This window comes from Oncorhynchus kisutch, unplaced genomic scaffold (genome assembly GCF_002021735.2).
Source record: "Oncorhynchus kisutch isolate 150728-3 unplaced genomic scaffold, Okis_V2 scaffold3999, whole genome shotgun sequence".
In the NCBI taxonomy this organism is placed as follows: Eukaryota; Metazoa; Chordata; class Actinopteri; order Salmoniformes; family Salmonidae; genus Oncorhynchus; species Oncorhynchus kisutch.
Window position 1 is genome coordinate 87,501 of NW_022265944.1, and position 22,435 is coordinate 109,935.

Below are 22,435 nucleotides of genomic sequence, written 5' to 3' on the forward strand. Positions count from 1 at the left end.
TATGTGCAAATAGTTACTCTCTTTTTCTTTCCCTCCCCCCTCTCTACCTTTCTCCCCCTTGTCCTCTCCATACCCTCTCCATACCTCTTTCTGTCTCTCCCTTCCCCTCCCCTCTCTCCATTCCTCTCTGTCTCTCCCTTCCCTCCCCCTCTCTACCTTTCTCCCCCTTGTCCTCTCCATACCCTCTCCATACCCTCTCCATACCTCTTTCTGTCTCTCCCTTCCCTCCCCCCTCTCCATTCCTCTCTGTCTCTCCCTTCCCTCCCCCTCTCTACCTTTCTCCCCCTTGTCCTCTCCATATCCTCTCCATACCCTCTCCATACCTCTTTCTGTCTCTCCCTTCCCTCCCCCCTCTCCATTCCTCTCTGTCTCTCCCTTCCCTCCCCCCTCTCTACCTTTCTCCCCCTTGTCCTCTCCATACCCTCTCCATACCCTCTCCATACCTCTTTCTGTCTCTCCCTTCCCTCCCTCTCTCCCCCCCTCTCCATTCCTCTCTGTCTCTCCCTTCCCTCCCCCCTCTCTACCTTTCTCCCCCTTGTCCTCCCCCTCTCCATACCTCTTTCTGTCTCTCCCTTCCCTCCCCTCTCTCCCCCCCTCTATTCCTCTCTCTGTCTCCCCCCCCTCTCCCCCCCCTCTCCCCCCCCCCCCTCTCCATTCCTCTCTCTGTCTCTCCCTTCCCTCCCCTCTCCCCCCCCTCTCCATTCCTCCCTCTGTCTCTCTTCCTTCTCCCCAGAATGTTTCCTGTTCTTCCAGGTAATGGTCGTGTTACCCAGGATGACTTGGTGGTTGGCGGTTACTTCATCCCCAAAGGGGTAAGAGTGTGTCTATATCTCACCCAGGGTGATGATGACTGTGTGTCTATATCCCACCCAGGGTGATGATGACTGTGTGTCTTTATCCCACCAGGGTGATGATGACTGTGTGTCTATATCCCACCCAGGGTGATGATGACTGTGTGTCTATATCCCACCCAGGGTGATGATGACTGTGTCTATATCCCACCCAGGGTGATGATGACTGTGTGTCTATATCCCACCCAGGGTGATGATGACTGTGTGTCTATATCCCACCCAGGGTGATGATGACTGTTGTGTCTATATCCCACCCAGGGTGATGATGACTGTGTCTATATCCCACCCAGGGTGATGATGACTGTGTGTCTATATCCCACCAGGGTGATGATGACTGTGTGTCTATATCCCACCCAGGGTGATGATGACTGTGTGTCTATATCCCACCAGGGTGACCTCCCTGTCTGTTCTCCTCCTTAGACTCTCTTCATATCCTCCCTGTCTCCTCTCCTCCTCAGACCCAGACTCTCCTCATATCCTCCCTGTCTCCTCTCCTCCTCAGACCCAGACTCTCCTCATATCCTCCCTGTCTCCTCTCCTCCTCAGACCCAGACTCTCCTTCATATCCTCCCTGTCTCCTCTCCTCCTCAGACCCAGTTGGCTCTATGTCACTACTCTACCTCCATGGACGAGGAGAATTTCCCGGGGCTGATGACTTCCGTCCAGACCGCTGGATCAGGAAGGACGCTACGGACCGGGTGGATAACTTCGGCTCCATCCCGTTCGGCTACGGCATCAGGAGCTGCATCGGCAGGAGGATAGCTGAACTGGAGATGCACCTGGCTCTTACACAGGTGGGGGAACCTCACACACACACACACACACAACACACACAGTATTTTCCTGACAACAGTATCTTGGGTGATCTTGATCCCTTCTCAAATAGACAATAGATTTTCTAATCTTATTCTGTAACAGTGTCTCTGTTGTTCCCAAAATGAAGGTCTTTGCATGACTTAGTCTTCTTCTTATATCAGAAATAGGGGGACATTTTGGGACCTAGATTTAGTCCCCCAGCTGGTTAATACCGGTTGTGTTTGTCTCTTCTTCTCCCCCAGCTGGTTAATACCGGTTGTGTTTGTCTCTTCTTCTCCCCCAGCTGGTTAATACCGGTTGTGTTTGTCTCTTCTTCTCCCCCAGCTGGTTAATACCGGTTGTGTTTGTCTCTTCTTCTCCCCCAGCTGGTTAATACCGGTTGTGTTTGTCTCTTCTTCTCCCCCAGCTGGTTAATACCGGTTGTGTTTGTCTCTTCTTCTCCCCCAGCTGGTTAATACCGGTTGTGTTTGTCTCTTCTTCTCCCCCAGCTGGTTAATACCGGTTGTGTTTGTCTCTTCTTCTCCTCCAGCTGATCCAGAGGTTTCAGATTGGGCTGTGTCCCATCACAGAAGAAATCAAAGCCAAAACCCACGGCCTCCTCTGTCCTGCTGCGCCCATCAACCTGCAGTTTGCCGACAGACAACCCTAGACCAAAACCCACGGCCTCCTCTGTCCTGCTGCGCCCATCAACCTGCAGTTTGCCGACAGACAACCCTAGATCACAACCCACGGCCTCCTCTGTCCTGCTGCGCCCATCAACCTGCAGTTTGCCGACAGACAACCCTAGACCACAACCCACGGCCTCCTCTGTCCTGCTGCGCCCATCAACCTGCAGTTTGCCGACAGACAACCCTAGACCAAAACCCACGGCCTCCTCTGTCCTGCTGCGCCCATCAGCCTGCAGTTTGCCGACAGACAACCCTAGACCAAAACCCACAGCCTCCTCTGTCCTGCTGCGCCCATCAACCTGCAGTTTGCTGACAGACAACCCTAGACCAAAACCCACGGCCTCCTCTGTCCTGCTGCGCCCATCAACCTGCAGTTTGCCGACAGACAACCCTAGACCAAAACCCACTGCTGTCCTCTGTCCTGCTGCGCCCATCAACCTGCAGTTTGCCGACAGACAACCCTAGACCAAAACCCACTGCTGTCCTCTGTCCTACTGCGCCCATCAACCTGCAGTTTGCCGACAGACAACCCTAGACCAAAACCCACGGCCTCCTCTGTCCTGCTGCGCCCATCAACCTGCAGTTTGCTGACAGACAACCCTAGACCAAAACCCACGGCCTCCTCTGTCCTGCTGCGCCCATCAACCTGCAGTTTGCCGACAGACAACCCTAGACCAAAACCCACTGCTGTCCTCTGTCCTACTGCGCCCATCAACCTGCAGTTTGCCGACAGACAACCCTAGACCAAAACCCACTGCTGTCCTCTGTCCTACTGCGCCCATCAACCTGCAGTTTGCCGACAGACAACCCTAGACCAAAACCCATGGCCTCCTCTGTCCTCAACCTGCAGTTTGCCGACAGACGACCCTGGACAGATACACTGTTTAACTCCTTTCTTCTCCTTATCTCTCTAGTGAGGAGGTAAATGGGAGAATAACAGACAGACTGTCGTAAGGCAGGTTTATACCATCCTGTACCCAGATGCTATTGTTCTGTATAAACAGCCTCTAAGATACAGGATGTACCCAGATGTTATTGTTCTGTATAAACAGCCTCTAAGATACAGGATGTACCCAGATGTTATTGTTCTGTATAAACAGCCTCTAAGATACAGGATGTACCCAGATGTTATTGTTCTGTATAAACAGCCTCTAAGATACAGGATGTACCCAGATGCTATTGTTCTGTATAAACAGCCTCTAAGATACAGGATGTACCCAGATGTTATTGTTCTGTATAAACAGCCTCTAAGATACAGGATGTACCCAGATGTTATTGTTCTGTATAAACAGCCTCTAAGATACAGGATGTACCCAGATGTTATTGTTCTGTATAAACAGCCTCTAAGATACAGGATGTACCCAGATGTTATTGTTCTGTATAAACAGCCTCTAAGATACAGGATGTACCCAGATGTTATTGTTCTGTATAAACAGCCTCTAAGATACAGGATGTACCCAGATGTTATTGTTCTGTATAAACAGCCTCTAAGATACAGGATGTACCCAGATGTTATTGTTCTGTATAAACAGCCTCTAAGATACAGGATGTACCCAGATGTTATTGTTCTGTATAAACAGCCTCTAAGATACAGGATGTACCCAGATGTTATTGTTCTGTATAAACAGCCTCTAAGATACAGGATGTACCCAGATGTTATTGTTCTGTATAAACAGCCTCTAAGATACAGGATGTACCCAGATGTTATTGTTCTGTATAAACAGCCTCTAAGATACAGGATGTACCCAGATGTTATTGTTCTGTATAAACAGCCTCTAAGATACAGGATGTACCCAGATGTTATTGTTCTGTATAAACAGCCTCTAAGATACAGGATGTACCCAGATGTTATTGTTCTGTATAAACAGCCTCTAAGATACAGGATGTACCCAGATGTTATTGTTCTGTATAAACAGCCTCTAAGATACAGGATGTACCCAGATGTTATTGTTCTGTATAAACAGCCTCTAAGATACAGGATGTACCCAGATGTTATTGTTCTGTATAAACAGCCTCTAAGATACAGGATGTACCCAGATGTTATTGTTCTGTATAAACAGCCTCTAAGATACAGGATGTACCCAGAACATAAGTGTCAGCTTTTTATATATATATACATACAATATCAATACTTGTTTCATTTACAACTTTTCTAAGTCCTGTTATCAACTGACTTCAGCACAGTGTCTGGCTGTGGATTGGCTGCAGTGTCTGGCTGTGGATTGGCTGCAGTGTCTGGCTGTGGATTGGCTGCAGTGTCTGGCTGTGGATTGGCTGCAGTGTCTGGCTGTGGATTGGCTGCAGTGTCTGGCTGTGGATTGGCTGCAGTGTCTGGCTGTGGATTGGCTGCAGTGTCTGGCTGTGGATTGGCTGCAGTGTCTGGCTGTGGATTGGCTGCAGTGTCTGGCTGTGGATTGGCTGCAGTGTCTGGCTGTGGATTGGCTGCAGTGTCTGGCTGTGGATTGGCTGCAGTGTCTGGCTGTGGATTGGCTGCAGTGTCTGGCTGTGGATTGGCTGCAGTGTCTGGCTGTGGATTGGCTGCAGTGTCTGGCTGTGGATTGGCTGCAGTGTCTGGCTGTGGATTGGCTGCAGTGTCTGGCTGTGGATTGGCTGCAGTGTCTGGCTGTGGATTGGCTGCAGTGTCTGGCTGTGGATTGGCTGCAGTGTCTGGCTGTGGATTGGCTGCAGTGTCTGGCTGTGGATTGGCTCAGTTCTATCTACAGGATGCATTTTGCTTTACAGACTATTTGATTTGTTATTTGATTAAAGTGTTCCTTCTACGACGATGAATCATTTTAAAAAGTTGTCATGACGATTTAAAGTTGGTTTATAGTCAAAAAATGTTGTCAGATATGTGCTGGTCATTTTTGAAATGGCTAACGAGCTAGCAAACTAACCAAAACCGTCGTTTATAATGTTGCTTTTAGTTGCCTTGGCTCGTTAGATTGACGTTATCCTAAATACATTATTTTTTAAAATGTTAATGGTTGTATTTGGTGTTTAAAATAGACTAGCTATGCGATTTCAAACAGAAACTGGAATAACTTGTCTGTTTAGGTTATAAATGAGCACACAGAAACTAACCCAGTGCACTTCTTCAAATCTCTTACAATCCTTATATGCTCAAAAGGTATTTTTTTAAATTTTGTCTGACTGACCTTGAATTGTTCAAACTGTTTTTTTGGGGGGGGGTTTCTTCCTGGACTTGTTTCCTGGTCACGTGAGAGACCGTGACTGTTGTTTTATACTGTATGTAGGAAGCACCGCAGAGAGACCGTGACTGTTGTTTTATACTGTATGTAGGAAGCACTGCAGAGAGACCGTATTTAAGAAGAAAGGATTATTGAAGGGCAGAGAAATACGTAAACCGTAGGTTCCTTCTGTTTGATGAGGAAGAAGGTTTTTAATAGAGATTCCAGATCTGGAAACCTCATGGGAAAAGGTATTTAGAAAGTGTCTTGTTGTTTTGGTGTCGTACTGCTCTGAGCAGTGAAATGAGTCTGACGTCAAAAAAGGTGCCAGGGTCTAACCGATGCTGGAATAAAGAGATCTGCTGGACACGGAAACATTGATTATTTAGAAGGGACCCCCCCCCCCCTTATAATACACTGGGAGATAAACATGTCATTATAATACACTGGGAGATACACATGGCATTATAATACACTGGGAGATAAACATGGCATTATAATACACTGGGAGATAAACATGTCAGAATACACTGGGAGATAAACATGTCAGAATACACTGGGAGATAAACATGTCAGAATAGACTGGGAGATAAACATGGCATTATGATACACTGGGAGATAAACATGGCATTATAATACACTGGGAGATAAACATGGCATTATAATACACTGGGAGATAAACATGGCATTATAATACACAGAGATAAACATGGCATTATGATACACTGGGAGATAAACATGGCATTATAATACACTGGGAGATAAACATGGCATTATAATACACTGGGAGATAAACATGTCATTATAATACACTGGGAGATAAACATGGCATTATAATACACTGGGAGATAAACATGTCATTATAATACACTGGGAGATAAACATGGCATTATAATACACTGGGAGATAAACATGGCATTATAATACACTGGGAGATAAACATGTCATTATAATACACTGGGAGATAAACATGGCATTATAATACACTGGGAGATAAACATGGCATTATAATACACTGGGAGATAAACATGGCATTATAATACACTGGGAGATAAACATGGCATTATAATACACTGCGAGATAAACATGGCATTATAATACACTGGGAGATAAACATGTCATTATAATAGACTGGGAGATTATCCTCACAAGGTGAGGTATTGAAAACAGGGGTGCCAATAATTTTGGCCCATATCTTTTTGAGAATCAAAAGTATTACTTGTTGAACAAAATCTCTTCCTCTGAGCAATTGTATTAGTATAAAATAATATAATTTACGAATGTAAGCCTATAATATAGCTCAGTATATTCCAGGCTTTGTGGAATTTCAGCTCAAGGTGACATCAATTCGCTCCAACGTCAAAACTTCAAAAAACAATTTTACATTTTGAAAACGCGTATCTTGTACTTATGTTTGTCCCCTTGTAGTTGCCGTTCTTCATTTGATGAAAACCATACTTTTTCAAGTAAACGTTAATCAAAAACAACCACCGACTATTTGCTCATTAATGTTGATCTCAAATGGAAACTCACGAGAAAATGACAATGTGCCAATTGAATCTCAACAAGGAAACAAGTCCGTGGCTGTATTTAATTAACGAATTTTTTTTTTTTTTCAAGTAAGGATTTCATCTAACAAAGGATATGTTTGTTTTTTTAACTATAATTTGTTTGGGAGCATGAAAGCTGTAGTTTATGGTTGACACCGCTGCTTGTTTGCCATTAGCCAAATCGGTGCTCTCAATAAGTTCGAAGCAAAAACCACACAAATCGTTGACCCAGTTTGCAAGCAATATTCCCCCCCAGGTTCCCACTTTGTTATGAACACAGCATAATGTCACTGTCAGGAGGAAACACCCACATGGCAATACAACTCCATACTTATTCAAATTCAAGACCCATTCCCAAATCATGAACAGACAGATCGAGTCAGCTGGAAGCTACAGTCTGTAAAGTGCTCTGTGTTTGGCTGGGTATTCCCATGCAGCTGTGGGTGTGGTGTGACGATGGAACTAGGTATCTACTGCCACCTAGCGGTTGTCTTTCTACCCAGGCGACTTGGCTCAGTGTGAGCGCAGCGCTTTTATTCTAGGCTGTCTCGAACGCCCCCATTAACGTGCTTCACTTCCTGCTTCTCTCCGAACCAGGAAATAAACAAGTCGGTGGTCTGGTTTAATGAACAGGCGGTGTCCTTTTTAAATAGCATTAGATTATAGCTATTTGGCCAAATTATCGCCTGTCACCATGGCCGGCTTCTTCAAGAAAAAGACAGTAGATGGTAAGTGTACACAGACTCGGCGTTTCAGCTAGCTGACATTAGCAAAGTTAGCTTCAGTCTCTTATTATAAGAGAGTGTAATACTTAACGTTACACATCTGTCTAACAGGTAGGCTCAGCACTCCTGAACATTCCTATTACAGAATGTTGAACAAACGTAATGTTTTTCAATTTAAAAAATAAATAAAATATTTTTTGTCCTTAAATAGAAGGTAATCTGAAGGGGGGGGGGGGGGACACAGGGAAGTGGTATCTGCCTGCCTTTCAGTACGCTGGTCTGTATAGAGTACCACAGAGTCATAACAACAATAACGTAGCAGCAGTACGTGCTGTTGGTCCTTTTGGCCGTAGTGGGTGGCGATAGGGTATCCACAGGTTTGCTCTCCCGACTTTTTGCGGTACAGGTAGGTTCTGTCACTTGGATTTTCAGTCTCTTCATCATCGATGATGATGATGACGATTATGCTGCTGCTGTAGAATCCCCTCTGTGGATCTCTCGTCTGTCTCCTCTCTCTCGCAATTCAAAGGGCTTCATTGACATGGGAAACGTATGTTTTGGCCAAAACAAGTGAAATAAACAATAACAATTGTTTCTCTCTTCTCCTCTGTTTGCCAAGAACTAGTACTGATCTTGTAGTTCTTTCCCACCGCTACCAAGAACTAGTACTGATCTTGTAGTTCTTTCCCACCGCTACCAAGAACTAGTACTGATCTTGTAGTTCTTTCCCACCGCTACCAAGAACTAGTACTGATCTTGTAGTTCTTTCCCACCGCTACCAAGGCCTAGTACTGATCTTGTAGTTCTTTCCCACCACTACCAAGAACTAGTACTGATCTTGTAGTTCTTTCCCACCACTACCAAGGCCTAGTACTGATCTTGTAGTTCTTTCCCACCACTACCAAGGTCTAGTACTGATCTTGTAGTTTTCTCTCCCACCACTACCAAGGCCTAGTACTGATCTTGTAGTTCTTTCCCACCACTACCAAGGCCTAGTACTGATCTTGTAGTTTTCTCTCCCACCACTACCAAGGCCTAGTACTGATCTTGTAGTTCTTTCCCACCACTACCAAGGCCTAGTACTGATCTTGTAGTTTTCTCTCCCACCGCTGTGTCTAGATGTGATAAAGGAGCAGACCAAAGAGCTGAGAGGAACCCAGAGACAGATCACCAGAGACAGATCTTCCCTGGAGAAACAGGAAAAACAACTGGTGGGGATGTAGTAGTAGTCTGTTCTGTAGTAGTGAATACAGAGAGTATCTGAGTCATGGATAATGTACAGTGTATTCAGACTGCCTCAATCTACACACACACACACACACACACACACACACACACACACACACACACACACACACACACACACACACACGCACACATAATGACAAAGCAGGAGACGGGAGTACAGTTTTTCGTTTAGTCAAAACCCCTCGAGCTCTACAGTTCGCGGCATTCCAGTGCGCATGTGCATTTCCTATTAGGTGTAGTAACGTAACACTGCCGTAATGCATTACTGCTTAGTAACAGCACAGTAACTAATATAAACAGATGTAGATCCCAGATACTACATTTACCTTTTATAAAAATAACTGATCACATTTTACATCAGTATTCAGGCCCTTTACTCAGTACCCTTTCCCTCGACCCTGACAAGTTTCTATCATTATGGGGTGTTGTGATGTCATTATGGGCTATTGTGATGTCATTATGGGCTATTGTGATGTCATTATGGGGTGTTGTGATGTCATTATGGGCTATTGTGATGTCATTATGGGCTATTGTGTGTAGATTGATGAGGGGGGGGAGACTATTTAAATCATTTTAGAATGCTGTCACAAAATATGGGAAAAGTCCAAGGGGTCTGAATACTTTCTGAATGCACGTTGTCTCCCAGGAGATGGAGATTAAGAAGATGGCGAAGACAGGGAACAAGGAGGCGTGTACCATCCTGGCCAAACAGCTGGTTCAGCTGAGGAGACAGAAGAACAGAAGCTACGCCGTCGGTTCAAAGGTCACCTCCATGTCCTCTCAGACCAAACTCATGAACTCCCAGATGAAGATGGCAGGGGCCATGGCTACCACTACCAAAGTACGTGTGGATCAGTGGGCTGCTTCTTCTCACAGGGGGGGGGGTGTGATGTACCTAGTGTGGATCAGTGGGCTGCTTCTTCCCACAGGGGGGTGTGATGTACCTGGTGTGGATCAGTGGGCTGCTTCTTCTCACAGGGGGGGGGGGGGGGTGTGATGTACCTAGTGTGGATCAGTGGGCTGCTTCTTCCCACAGGGGGGTGTGATGTACCTGGTGTGGATCAGTGGGCTGCTTCTTCTCACAGGGGGGGGGGGGGGGGGGGGGTGTGATGTACCTAGTGTGGATCAGTGGGCTGCTTCTTCCCACAGGGGGGTGTGATGTACCTGGTGTGGATCAGTGGGCTGCTTCTTCTCACAGGGGGGGGGTGTGATGTACCTAGTGTGGATCAGTGGCTGCTTCTTCTCACAGGGGGGGGGGGGGGGTGATGTACCTAGTGTGGGTCAGTGGGCTTCTTCTCACCACAGGGGGGGGTGATGTACCTAGTGTGGGTCAGTGGGCTTCTTCTCCCCACAGGGGGGTGTGATGTACCTAGTGTGGGTCAGTGGGCTTCTTCTCACCACAAGGGGGTGTGATGTACCTAGTGTGGATCAGTGGGCTTCTTCTCCCCACAGGGGGGGGTGTGATGTACCTAGTGTGGATCAGTGGGCTACTGTAGACACCTTGGACAGCGTTCTGTCTGTCTCTCCTGTGTCTGTCTGTCTCTGTCTTTCCTGTCTGTCTGTGTCTGTCTCTGTGTCTGTCTGTGTCTCTGGTCTGTCTGTGTCTCTGTCTGTGTCTCTTGTCTGTCTCTGTCTTTCCTGTCTGTCTGTGTCTGTCTGTGTCTCTGTGTCTGTCTGTGTCTCTGGTCTGTCTGTGTCTCTGGTCTGTCTGTGTCTCTGGTCTGTCTGTGTCTCTGGTCTGTCTGTGTCTCTGGTCTGTCTCTGTCTGTGTGTCTGTGTCTGTCTGTGTCTCTGGTCTGTCTGTGTCTCTTGGCTGTGTCTCTGTCTGTCTGTGTCTCTGTCTCTGTGTCTCTTGTCTGTCTCTGTGTGTTCTGTATTTTAATGGGTGTTGCTTGCCTTTTGCAAAGTGTAACCAGACCATGTGACTCTCTCTCCTCTAACGTCTCAGACTATGCAGGCTGTCAATAAGAAGATGGATCCTCAGAAGATGCAACAGACCATGCAGAACTTCCAGAAGGAGAACATGAAGATGGAGATGTCAGAGGAGCTGAGTAAGACTGGATCTATATTACACATTCTATGTTGTCCTCCATGATGGTAAGACGATCTATATTACACATTCTGTTGTTGTCCTCCATGATGGTAAGACTGGATCTATATTACACATTCTATGTTGTCCTCATGATGATAAGACTGGATCTATACTACACATTCTATATTGTTGTCCTCCATGATGATAAGACTGGATCTATACTACACATTCTATGTTGTTGTTCTCCATGATGGTAAGACTGGATCTATATTACACATTCTATGTTGTTGTCCTCATGATGATAAGACTGGATCTATACTACACATTCTATGTTGTTGTCCTCATGATGATAAGACTGCTAACGTAGCATAATATATATATAAATATATTTAGTGTACTACATGCTATTAATACCTATATAGTGTACTATTAATACCTATATAGTGTACTATTAATACCTATATAGTGTACTATTAATACCTATATAGTATACTATTAATACCTATATAGTGTACTATTAATACCTATATAGTGTACTATTAATACCTATATAGTGTACTACATACTATTAATACCTATATAGTATACTATTAATACCTATATAGTATACTATTAATACCTATATAGTATACTATTAATACCTATATAGTATACTATTAATACCTATATAGTATACTATTAATACCTATATAGTATACTACATACTATTAATACCTATATAGTATACTATTAATACCTATATAGTATACTACATACTATTAATACCTATATAGTGTACTACATACTATTAATACCTATATAGTGTACTATTAATACCTATATAGTATACTACATGCTATTAATACCTATATAGTGTACTACATGCTATTAATACCTATATAGTATACTATTAATACCTATATAGTATACTACATGCTATTAATACCTATATAGTGTACTACATACTATTAATACCTATATAGTGTACTACATGCTATTAATACCTATATAGTATACTACATACTATTAATACCTATATAGTGTACTACATACTATTAATACCTATATAGTGTACTATTAATACCTACATAGTATACTACATGCTATTAATACCTATATAGTATACTACATACTATTAATACCTATATAGTATACTATTAATACCTATATAGTGTACTATTAATACCTATATAGTGTACTATTAATACCTATATAGTGTACTATTAATACCTATATAGTGTACTATTAATACCTAATATAGTGTACTATTAATACCTATATAGTATACTATTAATACCTATATAGTATACTACATGCTATTAATACCTATATAGTGTACTATTAATACCTATATAGTGTACTATTAATACCTATATAGTGTACTATTAATACCTATATAGTGTACTACATACTATTAATACCTATATAGTGTACTACATACTATTAATACCTATATAGTATACTACATGCTATTAATACCTATATAGTGTACTACATGCTATTAATACCTATATAGTATACTATTAATACCTATATAGTATACTATTAATACCTATATAGTATACTATTAATACCTATATAGTATACTATTAATACCTATATAGTATACTATTAATACCTATATAGTATACTATTAATACCTATATAGTATACTATTAATACCTATATAGTATACTATTAATACCTATATAGTATACTATTAATACCTATATAGTATACTACATGCTATTAATACCTATATAGTGTACTACATACTATTAATACCTATATAGTGTACTATTAATACCTATATAGTGTACTACATGCTATTAATACCTATATAGTATACTATTAATACCTATATAGTGTACTACATGCTATTAATACCTATATAGTATACTATTAATACCTATATAGTATACTACATGCTATTAATACCTATATAGTGTACTACATACTATTAATACCTATATAGTATACTATTAATACCTATATAGTGTACTACATGCTATTAATACCTATATAGTATACTATTAATACCTATATAGTATACTACATGCTATTAATACCTATATAGTGTACTACATACTATTAATACCTATATAGTGTACTACATGCTATTAATACCTATATAGTATACTATTAATACCTATATAGTGTACTACATACTATTAATACCTATATAGTATACTATTAATACCTATATAGTATACTACATACTATTAATACCTATATAGTATACTACATGCTATTAATACCTATATAGTGTACTACATGCTATTAATACCTATATAGAGTACTACATACTATTAATACCTATATAGTATACTATTAATACCTATATAGTGTACTACATGCTATTAATACCTATATAGTATACTATTAATACCTATATAGTATACTACATGCTATTAATACCTATATAGTGTACTACATACTATTAATACCTATATAGTGTACTACATACTATTAATACCTATATAGTATACTACATACTATTAATACCTATATAGTGTACTACATACTATTAATACCTATATAGTGTACTATTAATACCTATATAGTATACTATTAATACCTATATAGTGTACTATTAATACCTATATAGTGTACTATTAATACCTATATAGTGTACTATTAATACCTATATAGTGTACTATTAATACCTATATAGTATACTATTAATACCTATATAGTATACTACATGCTATTAATACCTATATAGTGTACTATTAATACCTATATAGTGTACTATTAATACCTATATAGTGTACTACATACTATTAATACCTATATAGTATACTACATGCTATTAATACCTATATAGTGTACTACATGCTATTAATACCTATATAGTATACTATTAATACCTATATAGTATAATACCTATATAGTATACTATTAATACCTATATAGTATACTATTAATACCTATATAGTATACTATTAATACCTATATAGTATACTATTAATACCTATATAGTATACTATTAATACCTATTATACTATATAGTATACTTAATACCTATATAGTATACTATTAATACCTATATAGTATACTATTAATACCTATATAGTATACTACATACTATTAATACCTATATAGTATACTATTAATACCTATATAGTATACTACATGCTATTAATACCTATATAGTGTACTACATGCTATTAATACCTATATAGTATACTATTAATACCTATATAGTGTACTACATGCTATTAATACCTATATAGAGTACTACATACTATTAATACCTATATAGTATACTATTAATACCTATATAGTGTACTACATGCTATTAATACCTATATAGTATACTATTAATACCTATATAGTATACTACATGCTATTAATACCTATATAGTGTACTACATACTATTAATACCTATATAGTGTACTACATGCTATTAATACCTATATAGTATACTATTAATACCTATATAGTGTACTACATACTATTAATACCTATATAGTATACTATTAATACCTATATAGTATACTACATACTATTAATACCTATATAGTATACTACATGCTATTAATACCTATATAGTGTACTACATGCTATTAATACCTATATAGAGTACTACATACTATTAATACCTATATAGTATACTATTAATACCTATATAGTGTACTACATGCTATTAATACCTATATAGTATACTATTAATACCTATATAGTATACTACATGCTATTAATACCTATATAGTGTACTACATACTATTAATACCTATATAGTGTACTACATACTATTAATACCTATATAGTATACTACATACTATTAATACCTATATAGTATACTACATACTATTAATACCTATATAGTGTACTACATACTATTAATACCTATATAGTGTACTATTAATACCTATATAGTGTACTACATACTATTAATACCTATATAGTGTACTACATACTATTAATACCTATATAGTGTACTACATACTATTAATACCTATATAGTGTACTACATACTATTAATACCTATATAGTGTACTACATACTATTAATACCTATATAGTGTACTACATACTATTAATACCTATATAGTATACTACATACTATTAATACCTATATAGTGTACTACATACTATTAATACCTATATAGTGTACTACATGCTATTAATACCTATATAGTGTACTACATGCTATTAATACCTATATAGTGTACTACATGCTATTAATACCTATATAGTGTACTACATGCTATTAATACCTATATAGTGTACTGCATACTATTAATACCTATATAGTGTACTATTAATACCTATATAGTATACTACATACTATTAATACCTATATAGTATACTATTAATACCTATATAGTATACTATTAATACCTATATAGTGTACTATTAATACCTATATAGTGTACTACATACTATTAATACCTATATAGTATACTATTAATACCTATATAGTATACTATTAATACCTATATAGTGTACTACATACTATTAATACCTATATAGTGTACTATTAATACCTATATAGTATACTATTAATACCTATATAGTGTACTACATACTATTAATACCTATATAGTATACTATTAATACCTATATAGTATACTATTAATACCTATATAGTATACTATTAATACCTATATAGTGTACTACATACTATTAATACCTATATAGTGTACTATTAATACCTATATAGTATACTACATACTATTAATACCTATATAGTGTACTACATACTATTAATACCTATATAGTGTACTACATACTATTAATACCTATATAGTGTACTACATACTATTAATACCTATATAGTATACTACATACTATTAATACCTGTATAGTGTACTACATACTATTAATACCTATATAGTGTACTACATGCTATTAATACCTATATAGTATACTATTAATACCTATATAGTGTACTACATGCTATTAATACCTATATAGTGTACTACATACTATTAATACCTATATAGTGTACTACATGCTATTAATACCTATATAGTATACTATTAATACCTATATAGTGTACTACATACTATTAATACCTATATAGTGTACTACATGCTATTAATACCTATATAGTGTACTACATACTATTAATACCTATATAGTATACTATTAATACCTATATAGTGTACTACATACTATTAATACCTATATAGTATACTATTAATACCTATATAGTGTACTACATACTATTAATACCTATATAGTGTACTACATACTATTAATACCTATATAGTATACTACATACTATTAATACCTATATAGTGTACTACATGCTATTAATACCTATATAGTGTACTACATACTATTAATACGTATATAGTGTACTACATGCTATTAATACCTATATAGTGTACTACATACTATTATAGCATTTCCATTAACAGCTGTGCCTTATGTTAATTAGAGGGATTTCTTTCTTTCCTTAATGCATTTGAGCCAATCAGTTGTGTTGACAAGGTAGGTGTGGTATACAGAAGATAGCCCTGTTGGGTAACAGACCAAGTCCATATTATGGCAAGAACAGCTCAAATAATCAGAGAAACAGTCCATCATTATTTTAAAGTTTGATGGCAAAAACCATCAAGCCCTGTGATGAAACTGTCTCTCATGAGGACCGCCACAGGAAAGGAAGACCCAGAGTTACCTCTGCTGCAGAGGATAAGTTCATTAGAGTTACCAGCCTCAGAAATTGCAGCCCAAATAAATGCTTCACAGAGTTCAAGTAACAGACACATCTCAACATCAACTGTTCAGAGGAGACTGGGTGAATCAGGCCTTCATGGTCGAATTGCTGCAAAGAAACCACTACCAAAGGACACCAATAAGAAGAGATTTGATTGGACCAAGAAACATGAGCAATGGACATTAGACCGGTGAAAAATGTTGGTTCCAACCGCGGTGTCTTTGAGACGCAGAGTAGGTGAACGGATGATCTCCCCATTTGTGGTTCCCACATTGAAGCATGGAGGAGGAGGTGTGTGTTTCCCACATTTAAGCATGGAGGAGGAGGTGTTGTTTCCCACATTGAAGCATGGAGGAGGAGGTGTGTGTTTCCCACATTGAAGCATGGAGGAGGAGGTGTGGGGTTCCCACATTGAAGCATGGAGGAGGAGGTGTGGGGTTCCCACATTGAAGCATGGAGGAGGAGGTGTGTGTTTCCCACATTGAAGCACGGAGGAGGAGGTGTGGGGTTCCCACATTGAAGCATGGAGGAGGAGGTGTGTGTTTCCCACATTGAAGCATGGAGGAGGAGGTGTGGGGTTCCCACATTGAAGCATGGAGGAGGAGGAGGTGTGTGTTTCCCACATTGAAGCATGGAGGAGGAGGTGTGTGTTTCCCACATTGAAGCATGGAGGAGGAGGTGTGGGGTTCCCACATTGAAGCATGGAGGAGGAGGTGTGGGGTTCCCACATTGAAGCATGGAGGAGGAGGTGTGGGGTTCCCACATTGAAGCATGGAGGAGGAGGTGTGGGGGTGCTTTGCTGGTGTCTGTGATTTTATTTAGAATTTAAAGCACACTTAACCAACATCACCCTACACAATCACCCGACCTCAACCCAATTGAGATGGTTTGGGATGAGTTGGACCGCAGAGTGAATGAAAAGCAGCCAACAAGTGCTCAGCATATGTGGGAACTCCTTCAAGACTGTTGGAAAAGCATTCCAGGTGAAGCTGGTTGAGAGAATGCCAAGAGTGTGCAAAACTGTCATCAAGACAATGGGTGGCTACTTTGAAGAATCTCAAATATAAAATATTTTGATTTGTTTAACACTTTTTTGTTGGTTACTACTTGATTCCATATGTGTTATTTCATAGTTTTGATGTCTTAACTATTATACTACAATGTAGAAAATAGTAAAAATAAAGAAAAACCCTTGAATGAGTAGGTGTTCTAAAACTTTTGACAGGTAGTGTGTGTGCGTGTGTTTTAATAGGAGTCATCTCTCTGTCCCCTTCAGTTAACGACACACTGGATGAGATCTTTGACGAGTCTGGAGACGAGGAGGAGTCTGATAGCATCGTTAACCAGGTTCTGGACGAGATCGGCATCGAGATATCAGGAAAGGTGAGGAGACATTGGTGTTTTTATTGTATAATAAAATGTGTTCTCGATGATGTACCGGATTTTTAATCAAGCCAGAATAAATCTAGAGACTAAACCCTGAACGAGATCCTTGGGGCTGGTTTCCCAGATATAGATCTGAAATAGAACCAGGGTTCGTCAGTGTCCGGGAAACTGGACCTGTATCTAGCATTATAAACTGTCTGGTTCCAGCCCTGAATGCTGATTGGCTGACAAGGGTCCTACTGGGTTAGGGTCCTACTGGGTTAGGGTCCTACTGGGTTAGGGTCCTACTGGTTTAGGGTCCCACTGGGTTAGGGTCCCACTGGGTTAGGGTACTACTGGGTTAGGGTCCTACTGGGTTAGGGTCCCACCGGGTTAGGGTCCTACTGGGTTAGGGTCCTACTGGGTTAGGGTCCTACTGGGTTAGGGTCCCACTGGGTTAGGGTCTTACTGGGTTAGGGTCCCACTGGGTTAGGGTCCCACTGGGTTAGGGTCCTACTGGGTTAGGGTCCTACTGGGTTAGGGTCCCACTGGGTTAGGGTTCAACTGGGTTAGGGTCCTACTGGGTTAGGGTCCTACTGAGTTAGGGTCCTACTGGGTTAGGGTCTTCCTGGGTTAGGGTCCTACTGGGTTAGGGTCCTACTGGGTTAGGGTCCCACTGGGTTAGGGTCCTACTGGGTTAGGGTCCCACTGGGTTAGGGTCCCACTGGGTTAGGGTCCTACTGGGTTAGGGTCCTACTGGGTTAGGGTCCCACTGGGTTAGGGTCCTACTGGGGATGTCATTCTGCAGCTCTATGGAAATACTCTGTAAAGTAAGTTAGCCTTGTCTGAGCCAGAATGGCCCATAGGGCAGGAGCTGAATCTCCTGTTTCTGTAGTGAGACAGCTTGATGTACCAGGACACCCCCTGGACAGGACACTAGTCTATCTGCTGTTTCTGTAGAGAGACAGCTTGATGTACCAGGACACCCCCTGGACAGGACACTAGTCTATCTCCTGTTTCTGTAGCAGCTTGATGTACCAGGACACCCCCTGGACAGGACACTAGTCTATCTGCTGTTTCTGTAGCAGCTTGATGTACCAGGACACCCCCTGGACAGGACACTAGTCTATCTCCTGTTTCTGTAGTGAGACAGCTTGATGTACCAGGACACCCCCTGGACAGGACACTAGTCTATCTCCTGTTTCTGTAGCAGCTTGATGTACCAGGACACCCCCTGGACAGGACACTAGTCTATCTCCTGTTTCTGTAGTGAGACAGCTTGATGTACCAGGACACCCCCTGGACAGGACACTAGTCTATCTCCTGTTTCTGTAGCAGCTTGATGTACCAGGACACCCCCTGGACAGGACACTAGTCTATCTCCTGTTTCTGTAGTGAGACAGCTTGATGTACCAGAACACCCCCTGGACAGGACACTAGTCTGTCTCCTGTAGTGAGACAGCTTGATGTACCAGAACACCCCATGGACAGGACACTAGTCCTGTGGAAATACTATGCTTGGGAGAATCAAGGTTGAGTTGATTCACTTGTTGTTCTTATTGATCGTAGATGGTGAACGCTCCTTCAGCCAGCAGAAACAAACCCACCTCTTCTGCCACCAAATCAGACGGCATCTCAGACGAAGACATCGAACGACAGCTCAAAGCCTTGGGAGTGGACTAACACACACACACACCCTGTGCCTGGACACACACACACACGACTCCCCCTGTTCAGTTTCTGACATGCCTTTTCTGGGATATAGTGACACTATTATATTTATATATATATAGTCTATATGACTATAGATGGCAGTTGATGTAGAGGTCCTGCTGTGTATTGGGTCTACGCAGTGGGCCACACAAGGAGAGTGAGTTTTGAATAACAGGGCCACCACGTTCAGTAGCCTAACGTTGTAGAACGTCGCTGATACAATAAAATGTAACGAATAAGAGTCTCATTCTACACGTCAGAGAGGCGTGCTTTTGTTCTGTATAGCACCCCCCCCCCCCCCCAGGTTTTCCACCTGTGTGGAGTTTTAGAACCAGGAAGTAAAGGAGAATGCTGATTTAGTTCCAGGTCAGTGCTCCAAAAGGTCACGGGATTTATCAAGATTTAAAGTTCATGACAGCCTATCAATTAATGAAATATTGAACTTTTTTATTTTTAAGAACCAGGAAAGTTGAATTGCATGTGTAACTGATGATTATACTCGTTGTCAGACATATCTTTTCATTTTGAATGCATGAACAGTAGAATCTGAAACTACCTTTCACCCCCCCACCTTAGCCTCACCTCCCCCTGTCCCCCCCCTTAGCCCCACCTCTCCCTGTGTCGTCGTCCCCTTAGCCCCACCTCTCCCTGTGTCGTCGTCCCCTTAGCCCCACCTCTCCCTGTGTCGTCGTCCCCTTAGCCCCACCTCCCCCTGTCCCCCCACTTAGCCCCACCTCTCCCTGTGTCCCCCCCCCCCTTAGACCCACCTCTCCCTGTGTCCCCCCCCCCCCTTAGATCCACCTCTCCCTGTGCCCCCCCCCCCCCTTAGACCCACCTCTCCCTGTTCCCCCCCCCTTAGCCCCAACTCTCCCTGCCCCCCCCCCCCCCCTTAGCCCCACCTCTCCCTGTACCCCCCCACTTAGCCCCACCTCTCCTTGTCGTCCCCCCATTTAGCCCCACCACTCCTTGTTCCCCCCCCACCTAGACCCACCTCTCCTTGTCTTACTTCCCAATCAGTCCTTTCCAGAACAGGTCCAACAGCGGGACTGCTATCTGTGTGTGTGTGTGGTTCTCAAGGGGGAGTTTTACACAGGTGTGTGAGACACTACTGCGTCTTCGTCTAGCGAGGCTGTCCTTCCAAATGCCACGGAAACCTGGGCTTCTGAGGCCGACTGGATCTCAATGTTATTACATGTCTGTCGGTAATGACGCCACTGTCTGAACCAGTAGGGGACTTTAACAGGGCTCGTACTCACAAAGCTTCTCAGAGTGGTCGTGCTGATCTAGGATCAGGTCCCCTCTTATTCATTATGATCAGTAGTAGTGCTGATCTAGGATCAGGTCCCTCTTATTCATTATGATCTAGGATCAGGTCCCCTCTTATTCATTATGATCTAGGATCAGGTCCCCTCTTATTCATTATGATCAGTAGTAGTGCTGATCTAGGATCAGGTCCCTCTTATTCATTATGATCTAGGATCAGGTCCCCTCTTATTCATTATGATCTAGGATCAGGTCCCCTCTTATTCATTATGATCTAGGATCAGGGTCCCCTCTTATTATGATCAGTAGTAGTGCTGATCTAGGATCAGGTCCCCTCTTATTCATTATGATCAGGTCCCTCTTATCCATTATAACCTAATGCCAAAACTGATCCTAGATCAGCACTCCTGTTCTGAGATGCTTTGTGAACACGGCCCTGATATCTTAGAGCTGTGATGTGGTGGCCAACTCTTGTCCTGGGGAGCTACTCTCCTGCAGGGATTTGTTCCGGCCCAACAGTCATCTTTGTTTTTCTGCTATCCTCTCGTTTTGAGAAAGTGTAAATAAATAAAAAATACCTTTATTTCATCAGATCTACAAGGCACTTCATCAGATCTACAAGGCACTTCATTAGATCTACAAGGCACTTCATTAGATCTACAAGGCACTTCATTAGATCTACAAGGCACTTCATTAGATCTACAAGGCACTTCATTAGATCTACAAGGCACTTCATCAGATCTACAAGGCACTTCATTAGATCTACAAGGCACTTCATTAGATCTACAAGGCACTTCATTAGATCTACAAGGCACTTCATTAGATCTACAAGGCACTTCATTAGATCTACAAGGCACTTCATTAGATCTACAAGGCACTTCATTAGATCTACAAGGCACTTCATTAGATCTACAAGGCACTTCATTAGATCTACAAGGCACTTCATTAGATCGTCAGTGGACCCTGGTCTAAAGTAGTGTACTATATAGGGCCCTGGTCTAAAGTAGTGTACTATATAGGGCCCTGGGCTAAAGTAGTGTACTATATAGGGCCCTGGGCTAAAGTAGTGTACTATATAGGGTCCTGGGCTAAAGTAGTGTACTATATAGGGCCCTGGGCTAAAGTAGTGTACTATATAGGGCCCTGGGCTAAAGTAGTGTAATATATAGGGAATAGGGTCCTGTTCTAAAGTAGAGCACTATAGAGGGTCCTGGTCTAAAGTAGTGTACTATATAGGGCCCTGGGCTAAAGTAGTGTACTATATAGGGTCCTGGTCTAAAGTAGTGTACTATATAGGGTCCTGGTCTAAAGTAGTGTACTATATAGGGCCCTGGGCTAAAGTAGTGTACTATATAGGGCCCTGGGCTAAAGTAGTGTACTATAT

General features: G+C 41.4%; 1 protein-coding gene and 1 pseudogene across 3 annotated transcripts; both read left to right on the forward strand.

Annotated features, from left to right (window-relative positions):
* LOC116373001 (cytochrome P450 27C1-like) overlaps positions 1-3,974 on the forward strand; it is a 26,504-nt pseudogene extending 22,530 nt beyond the window's left edge.
* Positions 3,975-5,591: 1,617 nt separating this feature from the next.
* On the forward strand, positions 5,592-21,642 carry LOC116373002 (charged multivesicular body protein 2b). Of its 3 annotated transcripts, none has more exons than XM_031821613.1 (6): positions 5,592-5,704; positions 8,921-9,012; positions 9,696-9,890; positions 10,998-11,100; positions 17,987-18,093; positions 19,645-21,639. In XM_031821613.1, exons 3-6 carry the CDS (start codon positions 9,699-9,701, stop codon positions 19,756-19,758), a joined length of 516 nt encoding a protein of 171 aa, XP_031677473.1. In that variant the 5' UTR covers positions 5,592-5,704; positions 8,921-9,012; positions 9,696-9,698; the 3' UTR covers positions 19,759-21,639. The 3 variants fall into 3 exon arrangements, with proteins under 3 accessions (XP_031677473.1, XP_031677471.1, XP_031677472.1); XM_031821611.1 differs by lacking the exon at positions 5,592-5,704 and adding an exon at positions 7,647-7,804 and having other exon boundaries at positions 19,645-21,642; XM_031821612.1 differs by lacking the exons at positions 5,592-5,704; positions 8,921-9,012 and adding an exon at positions 7,677-7,804 and having other exon boundaries at positions 19,645-21,642.
* The last annotated feature ends 793 nt before the right edge of the window (positions 21,643-22,435 follow it).

What these genes read in the sequence shown, in the direction of transcription:
- LOC116373002 (XM_031821611.1), top strand. Translation starts at nt 7,771, where the DNA reads ATGGCCGGCTTCTTCAAGAAAAAGACAGTAGATG. An exon ending in AGAAACAGGAAAAACAACTG is followed by an intron (nt 9,013 to 9,695) that starts GTGGGGATGTAG and finishes GTTGTCTCCCAG; the next exon opens with GAGATGGAGATTAAGAAGAT. An exon ending in GCATCGAGATATCAGGAAAG is followed by an intron (nt 18,094 to 19,644) that starts GTGAGGAGACAT and finishes TATTGATCGTAG; the next exon opens with ATGGTGAACGCTCCTTCAGC.